Raw genomic sequence first — 11,041 nt, forward strand, 5'->3', positions numbered from 1 at the left:
CTAAAAATCAAAACATCTTATAGTGAAGAAACTCCGTTAAGCCACCCCTCTTCAAATATCTTTAGCATACTGCCACTGTTCTAAAAAATACCATAGACAGTCAGATGATTTTACAACCTTCCATTCTGCTCCAGTGTCTCCTACATTGTATTGAGCCAGTTTGTAAACGCAGTACCAAATGTTCACAGACCTACAAGGAGTGCAGCAAGAGGTGACTGCATTGTTCCGCTGAGGAAAAGTGTATTCAGTCAAACAGCTTTTTCAGTAAGGCGTGCGTCGAATGGAACCTCATTCCTACTCACATTAGGAATTTTAAAACTTATGTTTCTTTTAAATTTAACTTAAGGAAGTGGTTAACAGGTAATCAGGACTGTCAACATTACATGTAGTTACAAAATCTTGCTGCTATCTCGTCTTTCCTGTCCTGCCGGTTTGTGTTTGTGTCAATTGTGCTATGCCTATGAGGTTGTTGGGCTGACAGTGTGGCTTGTGTGTGTGTTGGTGTTGATGTTGATATTGATCAACTGTTTTTGTTTATATGCTTGATTATTTCTTTTAACATTGATAGTCAATTTTACTTGTACTGGACTAAACTTATATGTACTTTTATAATCCTTTTATCTTTGTAGGTGTGACATCGTACAATCTGTCCAGGGACAGCAGATGTAAAGTAGCCTTTTGGCTAATTCTGGCACACTGTACATTTTCTTTATGTATTATTAGTGTGCATTGTCCCTGTTAAATAAACCTAAATAAATAAATAAATAAATTAGACTAAACACCTGCTTATCTCAGGAGACAGAAAGAGATACGGTTTGTGGCCTTCTCGACTTTGTCTGCTAAAAAGTCAACAATGTGAGAAGGTTCAAACTAGTGAAACTAAATAACTCTACCGGGCTATAGTTCACGGTTGCCAACTATTTCACTTGGAGCCTTTTGAATCTACACATGAAGAAGCTAAATCTTGTGACGTTATAAAACAATCATTAAACCAATGGTTAATATCATTAAACAAATGGTTAAAATAAAATTTGCCACCACAGAAGAAAGATTGCTGTTGAGAAGAAAGCCTTGGAAGTTGCCATCAATGACCACAATGCTACTGTGGGGAAGTTGAAAAAACTGCCTGCTCCTCCCAATGAACTCCTGGGGCCTCTTTCCTTAAAATCGTGTCGTAGATTCTATTCTGAAAGATTTTTGTCGCAAAAAGTCAGAATATTCATGCGCAAAAACAATATTCTGATTTATAACACCTTGCGGCGCACACCGGTACGCACTCTGGTTATAAATACGGACGTGCGTTACCTTATGTGGTCCTGCATGAGCCTCACGCTCCTCCCAAGGTCGTCCATATTTGTCCTAATAAGGTCGATGTTAATTAATCAATGAATATTCCAGCCTTGAAAGGAGCCCTTACCAATCACGAAACGGAAAAATGGGGAAAAAACCTGATTCAGTGGTTGTGAGATCGATGTGCTCCTAACAGAGGTAGAACATCGGAAATAAATCCTGTTTGGAAGCTTTAACCCTTGTGTGGTGTTCATATTTTTGTTACACAAACTTAATAATGTAATGTAACAGATTTAGCTCAATTACCAATGATACATACATAATTTATAGTTCATATTTGCCATTTAACCCTGTGAGATCACATTTATGATCTTATAGATCATTTCAATTAAATTTAAAAATAAGAAAACAAGATTTTGGATCATTATTGGTGCTTATTTCTTAGAAATTAATCAGAACAGGTGAAAGTGCTTGAAATGTAACAATGTGGTAACTTTGTGTGGGAATAGAAGGTGCAGAAAGACAACATTCCCACACACAGACACCTACAATTAGACACGCCCACATAAAGACACACAGACACATATACACACAGACACCTACAATCAGACACGCCCACATAAAGACACACAGACACACACAGACACCTACAATTAGACATGACCACATAAAGACACACAGACACACACAGACACCTACAATTAGACACGCCCACATAAAGACACACAGACACAGATACACACAGACACCTACAATCAGACACGCCCACATAAAGACACACAGACACATATACACACAGACACCTACAATCAGACACGCCCACATAAAGACACACAGACACAGATACACACAGACACCTACAATCAGACACGCCCACATAAAGACACACACACACATACACACAGACACCTACAATTAGACATGACCACATAAAGACACACAGACACACACAGACACCTACAATCAGACATGACCACATAAAGACACACAGACACATATACACACACACAGACACCTACAATTAGACATGACCACATAAAGACACACAGACACACACAGACACCTACAATCAGACACGCCCACATAAAGACACACACACATATACACACAGACACCTACAATTAGACATGACCACATAAAGACACACAGACACATATACACACAGACACCTACAATCAGACATGACCACATAAAGACACACACACATATACACACAGACACCTACAATCAGACACGCCCACATAAAGACACACACACATATACACACAGACACCTACAATCAGACACGCCCACATAAAGACACACACACATATACACACAGACACCTACAATCAGACATGACCACATAAAGACACACAGACACACACAGACACCTACAATCAGACATGACCACATAAAGACACACACACATATACACACAGACACCTACAATCAGACACGCCCACATAAAGACACACAGACACATATACACACAGACACCTACAATCAGACACGCCCACATAAAGACACACAGACACATATACACACAGACACCTACAATCAGACACGCCCACATAAAGACACACAGACACACACAGACACCTACAATCAGACACGCCCACATAAAGACACACACACATATACACACAGACACACAGATACACATCAAACAAACAGCGCATTTCACAGGGAGAGGCAGGGGAGAGCAGCGCGGCACGGTGTGGGAGGAACCCCTGCCTCCCCCCTCGCCGGGCGCCGCGACCGGCTCTGGGTCGGTTTAGCAAGAACGGGATTGTTGGGTTCAGGAAAACCAAAACTGGGTTAGGTTCGGAAAACGTCACTAAAACCCAGTCTACAAAACCTTGGGAGCGTTACGCACGATCACACGTGTGGTCAAAAGGTTGCGGAAAACTGGGAACATTTTGACGCATGGAAATTATTTATAAATGTTGACTATTGCGAGGAATGTTGCGATGACAAATTTCACCCTGCTTCACGCAACTTTTTCTCGTGTAAAAGGTTTTATAAATGAGGCCCCAGGCTGTGGACAACTACTCCTGGCCATGGGAATGAAAGTACTTCCTCTGAAATGCACTGAATCCAAATTGTTTGATGCCCACATCTTGATGTACATATGGAATCTGGGGTTCTATCTCATCCTGTCAGGGTTTATTTCTCTATATTAGTAGTACAGCATACAAAATATCTTCTGTCCCAATATTTTTATAGGAGATTGTAAGACAACACTTTGATGTAATATTATATAAGGTCATGGTGATATGGAGCGGGAAAAATTTTTTTTTGACATTTGATGACAAGGTAATGCCGCTGGCTAGACTGAAAGAAGAAGAAGTTATTGTGGTTCGCGAAGTCAAGCAGCACATGGAGTACATGAGGAGTGTTGCTGGACTGATTGAAGAGTTTACCTTTCAGATCACTGAAGACACCAATGGGAAATGTAAGGACAATTCAATCAGGAGAGACTTCGTTTGCAGATATGCAAAAATATTTATTGTACAACTGTATGATATTGAATGTACAAAGTCTTTTGGAGATTGGACTCCATTGAATTAATCTTCTTAAAGGGGTAGGGAATAGGAACATAACCCCCGATGGAGTCCAGACACTGGTGGCGGCGGTGAAGAGACCAGAAACCGGACCGAAGAGGCAACGGAGCGGTCAGCCGGGAGAAACACAACTACCGGAGGAGGCAGGGGAGGAGGAGGGACGAGCACTTTGCCTGAAACGACAGCTGACAGCACAGGGAGAGAACAGATTTAAAGCAGAGTTGTAAGGCTGTGATTGGCCCTTGAATCTCGTGGTCGAGTCTGATTGGTTTAACTGACACGTCACTTCTTGAACAGCTGATTTGATTTAAGAATGGAGTAGTGACTGGGGTAATGACGTCTTCCTGAAAGAATTTGCGCTGAGCTTCATTAAATAGTTGTCTTTTTCTTCAATTTGCTTCTCTGGTAACCACTTGGCTTATTTCTTTTTATTTTAACGGGGAGAGTAGTTATTAGGGAGATGATGTGTATGACTAAGAAGATGTCTTCATAGTGTGTTGAACCCAAACGTCAGTGCTGTAATAACTTGTATGTGAAACCTGAGGCTATTTTACTGAGGTTGTAAGATTTCTTTGTGTTTAGAGCACGTACTGCAAATTCCTCTGAAAATGTAAAAACCCATTATGTTAGCCCATTAGTCCCCACCCTCTGCCCCAACCCAATCACTGGTGAGTCACAACTGTCAAACATGACAAATTACCTTGGTCTTTTCTTTAGCATTACATTTTGTATTCTGTTGTCCACTGTCTAATGGTTGACTGGAAGACCTCATATACTTGATTGCAAGTTGTGTTGTTTGAAGGCAAAATTAGCTTTTGTTGCATATTTTAAATGTTTTGGCACGGTTAGAGCCTTTTCCAAACAAAATGTGTCATTTGACCATGAGTGCAACTGTTTCGGCCTGTGTGTTAACTGTTTTGAAAATGTGGAGTTTGAGTTGACTGCTGCATCAAAGCAATCAAGAAAACCTGTAATACGGAGCCCCCTCAGGGTGTGTTTTGTCCCCTCTACTCTACACACTGTATACTAATGAGTGCCGAGCTAGCACATCCACACACACTTTCTTCAAATATGCGGATGATACTGCCATTGTGGGGTATTTGAAACCTGATAGCTCAGCGCTAACTAGCTTTGAGGAAGAGGTGAGTAACTTCACCAAATGGTTTAAAGACAACTGCCTGGCTGTTAATGCAAATAAAACAAAAGAAATGGTCATTGATTTTAGACGTCATCAAAGTGAGATCCCAACAGCATTGTTAATGATACAACAATTCGGAGGGTTAGTAGCTACACATACCTAGTCCTTGAAATCGATGCCCAACTCAAATTTGATATATGTACTAGGTCTAAGGTAAACAAATGACAACAGTGGATGTTCTTTTTACGTAAGCTTAACTACTTTCAGGTGGACTGTATTATTTTAGAATTGTTTTATAATAGGCTGCTGCAGAGGTCAATCAGGACCAGAAGGTTTAGCGTGTCCTTTGTCCCCTCTGCTAGTAGACTTTTTAATGAAAGACACAAGACAAGATAATGAACTGTGCTATCCACTCTGGTAACACTGGGTTTCTCTTTTATTGTTTTTCATTCATTTATAATGCTGCCTTAGGCCTATGTGTTTCAAGCCTGCTACTGATTGATTGATTGATTGATTGATTGATTGATTGATTGATTGATTGATTGATTGATTGATTGACTGATTGACTGATTGACTGAAGTGTAAGTGGGGGAAGGCTGAGTTGTGTTCATACCTAACTATGTATTCCTAAATGTTATTTTGTGTGTGTGAGTGTGCAGGGGGGGGGGGTACCTACTTATATACCTGTATGTCTTAAATGTGCTGCACTTTGACCAAACAAATTTCCCAACTCTGGGATAATGAAGTATACTGACAGACACAGACACAGACACACACACACACACACACACACACACACACACACACACACACACACACACACACACAGACACACAAATGAACTCTGTAAATATATATTAAAGTTAAGTTTTGTGTCGTTATTGTGGGATATGTTTCTCTCCACTTTCATTTTCCAAACAACTGCGTCAGATTACTTCCTGCATGGCTCTTTCAAAATAAAAGCTGACAATTTGTCTCTGAACGAATATGTCATTATTTTTAATGTAAATGATTTAGATTTAAATGTAAATAAATAAAGAGTTTCACTTTTACAGTTTTTTTCGATTGCTAAACAACAGTGGGCACAACTGAAGCCACATGTGTTAAACTCTAACTCCAGTCTGCATTACCACCAGTCACCTGAACTAAACAATTAACATCTCCTGAAAAACTCATTCAAAGCAACACAACTCTTAACACACGTCTCAAAACAGGCTCAGAGCAGCCAAACACTATGCACAGTCCTCACTGAGATAACACACACACACACACATACACACACACACACACTGTCACTCAGAACACACTGAGAGTAATAACACTAGCATCAAACACCAATACAGAAATTACAAACTTTCCATCTTTACAGTTTGAACAATGTGAGTGACTTGACACTATTCAATAGTTACTTTAAGGAAAATATATAGATTTTATAATCTAGCAATTTTCAAACAAGAAGGGATGAAAATCAGCAGTTTGCTTCAATATAGTATTTTGTCTCTAGTAATTTATGGAATTACTGGGAAAAAAAACTAAAGGTACATATGTAACAGTACCAAAGAATAGTGTGACTAATCCTGCCTCTCTCCAGGATCATGTGGCAAGTTTTCTTCATCACATTGGATATCTGCATCATCTGTAAATATGAATGAATGTGGTGTTTCCATTGCTTTCACCTCCATTACTTTCTGAAAAACAGTAAGAACACAGTTTTACTATTGTAAAGATATAGTGTTTTTCACTTTTTTTATAGCTGTGTATATAACCTCAGAAATCTTACCTGGACATGTTGGTATCTTTGCTCTTTTACCTGTTTCTCTCAAACACTACAGGGTATAATTGTTTCTTTCTTATTTGGTGTTGGTGTACAACAAAAGTCTTTCTGAGCTTTCTCTGTATAAATACCGTATATGTTCACTAACTAGTCTAAAACAAGACACCTGTTTAGGCTTTCAATCAGCAGTGTTTGATAGGCACCAGACTGGAATCTAGTGTGTTAGCATCTGAACAAAGTGATGTAGATCCACAATGTTGTGCAGGTTGTGGTTAAAGTCATGGGATAAGTGTGTAGAGTTTTAAAAAATGTGTTCAAGCAATACAAAACTAACTAGAGTTTGGTCCACATGAACTGCTGTTGTGTAGACTGTAGTTAGAGTCTGGTCCACATGAACTGCTGCTGTGTAGACTGTAGTTAGAGTCTGGTCCACATGAACTGCTGCTGTGTAGACTGTAGTTAGAGTCTGGTCCACATGAACTGCTGCTGTGTAGACTGGAGTTAGAGTCTGGTCTACATGAACTGCTGCTGTGTAGACTGTAGTTAGAGTCTGGTCTACATGAACTGCTGCTGTGTAGACTGTAGTTAGAGTCTGGTCTACATGAACTGCTGCTGTGTAGACTGGAGTTATAGTCTGGTCTACATGGACTGCTGCTGTGTAGACTGTAGTTAGAGTCTGGTCTACATGAACTGCTGCTGTGTAGACTGGAGTTAGAGTCTGGTCTACATGAACTGCTGCTGTGTAGACTGGAGTTAGAGTCTGGTCTACATGAACTGCTGCTGTGTAGACTGTAGTTAGAGTCTGGTCCACATGAACTGCTGCTGTGTAGACTGTAGTTATAGTCTGGTCTACATGGACTGCTGCTGTGTAGACTGTAGTTAGAGTCTGGTCTACATGAACTGCTGCTGTGTAGACTGGAGTTAGAGTCTGGTCTACATGAACTGCTGCTGTGTAGACTGTAGTTAGAGTCTGGTCTACATGAACTGCTGCTGTGTAGACTGTAGTTAGAGTCTGGTCTACATGAACTGCTGCTGTGTAGACTGTAGTTAGAGTCTGGTCTACATGAACTGCTGCTGTGTAGACTGTAGTTAGAGTCTGGTCTACATGAACTGCTGCTGTGTAGACTGTAGTTAGAGTCTGGTCTACATGAACTGCTGCTGTGTAGACTGTAGTTAGAGTCTGGTCCACATGAACTGCTGCTGTGTAGACTGTAGTTAGAGTCTGGTCCACATGAACTGCTGCTGTGTAGACTGTAGTTAGAGTCTGGTCCACATGAACTGCTGCTGTGTAGACTGGAGTTAGAGTCTGGTCCACATGAACTGCTGCTGTGTAGACTGTAGTTAGAGTCTGGTCCACATGAACTGCTGCTGTGTAGACTGGAGTTAGAGTCTGGTCTACATGAACTGCTGCTGTGTAGACTGGAGTTAGAGTCTGGTCTACATGAACTGCTGCTGTGTAGACTGGAGTTAGAGTTTGGTGACTTTCAAACTGCCGGCAGATTTAGGAGGGTTAATGTGAACAAAGCTTTGATATGAGTTCAGAGTAAAAAATGAAGTCCAAGTTATTTTCTTCCCAGTTATGGTCATCTTGTTTATTTCAGTTTCAGCAGTAAAGTCAACACATGTTTTCAGCTTCATGTCGAGTAAACGTCTGCATTTTTTTTATTTTTCCTCATTTCAAGTAAGACCAAACTAAATAAATAACTTTTATTTATAAAGAGATTAGATAATATTTAAAGCCCTTCCCAGCAGAGCTTAAATTAACTTTATTTATGTGAAAACATAAAAACAAAAACATTCGTTGAACATTCAGGGCAGGGGATCATAAGTATATAAAATAGATTTCACAGATCAGTAAAATAACAACAATAATACCATTTTTGACTTAGACAACAGGATTAAAAAATGAATGAACAATTAAAAATGTGATTAAAAATGTATAAAATAAATGAATAAATAGAATAAGAAACACAGTATGTTTGTCAGTTATCAAAATGTTTTCAAGTAAAATCACAATTAGAGTCTGTACATACAAAAATACATATTTGGGTTCATAAATAGAAACATGATAAATAAATAAATAAATAAAATAAATAAATGGTAAGAGGTGGTCCATGTTGGGGGGTGGGGGGGGGGAGACCGTGGTGTCAATCCTTCTGCTGTTCCACCATGAAGTTCACCAGCAGGTTCAGCTGGTGCAGGTGCTGGTCAGTCACCTTCCGGATCATCTCCCAGGATGCACTGCTGCCTCCCTGAAAACACATTACAGTTTAACATTTCATGGAGCTGACTCTGTGATCCAAAGAGACGTCCAATAAAAAATGAAGTAATAACTAACTCAGAACAGAGAAGGTCATCAGCTTCAAATAAGACTAACTACCAAGAGACACATGCTACTACCTCCAGTCAGCACTGCAGTACTTGTTCTCACAGTGCTACTACTAACTCCAGTCAGTAGTGCAGTACTTGTTCTCACAGTGCTACTACTACCTCCAGTCAGTACTGCAGTACTTGTTCTCACAGTGCTACTACTAACTCCAGTCAGTACTGCAGTAGGCCTACTTGTTGTCACAGTGCTACTACCTCCAGTCAGTACTGCAGTACTTGTTCTCACAGTGCTACTACCTCCAGTCAGTAGTTGTTGTCACAGTGCTACTACCTCCAGTCAGTAGTTGTTGTCACAGTGCTACTACCTCCAGTCAGTAGTTGTTGTCACAGTGCTACTACCTCCAGTCAGTACTTGCTGTCACAGTGCTACTACCTCCAGTCAGTAGTTGTTGTCACAGTGCTACTACCTCCAGTCAGGAGTTGTTGTCACAGTGATACTACCTCCAGTCAGTACTTGTTGTCACAGTGCTACTACCTCCAGTCAGTACTTGTTGTCACAGTGCTACTACCTCCAGTCAGGAGTTGTTGTCACAGTGCTACTACCTCCAGTCAGTAGTTGTTGTCACAGTGCTACTACCTCCAGTCAGTACTTGTTGTCACAGTGCTACTACCTCCAGTCAGTACTTGTTGTCACAGTGCTACTACCTCCAGTCAGGAGTTGTTCTCACAGTGCTACTACCTCCAGTCAGTAGTTGTTGTCACAGTGCTACTACCTCCAGTCAGTACTTGTTGTCACAGTGCTACTACCTCCAGTCAGTACTTGCTGTCACAGTGCTACTACCTCCAGTCAGGAGTTGTTGTCACAGTGATACTACCTCCAGTCAGTACTTGTTGTCACAGTGCTACTACCTCCAGTCAGTACTTGTTGTCACAGTGCTACTACCTCCAGTCAGTACTTGTTGTCACAGTGCTATTACCTCCAGTCAGTACTTGTTGTCACAGTGCTACTACCTCCAGTCAGTAGTTGTTGTCACAGTGCTACTACCTCCAGTCAGTACTTGTTGTCACAGTGCTACTACCTCCAGTCAGGAGTTGTTCTCACAGTGCTACTACCTCCAGTCAGTACTGCAGTACTTGTTCTCACAGTGCTACTACCTCCAGTCAGTAGTTGTTGTCACAGTGCTACTACCTCCAGTCAGTAGTTGTTGTCACAGTGCTACTACCTCCAGTCAGTAGTTGTTGTCACAGTGCTACTACCTCCAGTCAGTACTTGTTGTCACAGTGCTACTACCTCCAGTCAGTAGTTGTTGTCACAGTGCTACTACCTCCAGTCAGTAGTTGTTGTCACAGTGCTACTACCTCCAGTCAGTAGTTGTTGTCACAGTGCTACTACCTCCAGTCAGTACTTGTTCTCACAGTGCTACTACTAACTCCAGTCAGTAGTGCAGTACTTGTTCTCACAGTGCTATTACTAACTCCAGTCAGTACTGCAGTACTTGTTCTCACAGTGCTACTACTACCTCCAGTCAGTACTGCAGTAGGCCTACTTGTTGTCACAGTGCTGCTACCTCCAGTCAGTACTTGCTGTCACAATCCTATTACCTCCAGTCAGTACTTGTTGTCACAGTGCTACTACCTCCAGTCACTACTTGTTCTCACAGTGCTACTACCTCCAGTCAGTACTTGTTGTCACAGTGCTACTACCTCGAGTCAGTACTTCCAGTACTTGTTCTCACCGTGTGGAGCAGAGTCTCCAGTCTCCGGTAGTATTTCCTCAGTCGGCTGTCTGCTCTCCTCTCCGTTGAAAGCTGCAGACACAAACCCAGCTCCCATTACTTTCTGACATTAGGTTGGAGAGTCTGAAAGTCTCTGATAGTATCAGTGTAGTTAGAAGAAGGTGTCTCTACTCACACAGCTGCTGATCCCTTCTCTCTGTCTCTCCAGCGTCATCAGGAAGTGGTCCGT

At 41.2% G+C, this 11,041-nt stretch overlaps 1 protein-coding gene across 1 annotated transcript in view; it reads right to left on the minus strand.

Moving 5' to 3' along the window:
- Positions 1-8,628: 8,628 nt before the first annotated feature.
- Positions 8,629-11,041, minus strand: part of LOC120575401 (interferon a3-like) — a 4,207-nt gene continuing 1,794 nt past the window's right edge. The window contains exons 3-5 of the mRNA XM_039826194.1: positions 10,988-11,041; positions 10,813-10,884; positions 8,629-9,000 (exon numbers count right to left, since the gene is read on the minus strand). The exon at positions 10,988-11,041 is cut by the window's right edge and continues 99 nt beyond it. Coding sequence (XP_039682128.1) covers positions 8,896-9,000; positions 10,813-10,884; positions 10,988-11,041 — 231 coding nt within the window. The 3' untranslated portion in view covers positions 8,629-8,895. The remainder of the gene's footprint in view (positions 9,001-10,812; positions 10,885-10,987) is intronic.

Source organism: Perca fluviatilis, chromosome 15, assembly GCF_010015445.1.
Source record: "Perca fluviatilis chromosome 15, GENO_Pfluv_1.0, whole genome shotgun sequence".
NCBI classification, from domain to species: Eukaryota; Metazoa; Chordata; class Actinopteri; order Perciformes; family Percidae; genus Perca; species Perca fluviatilis.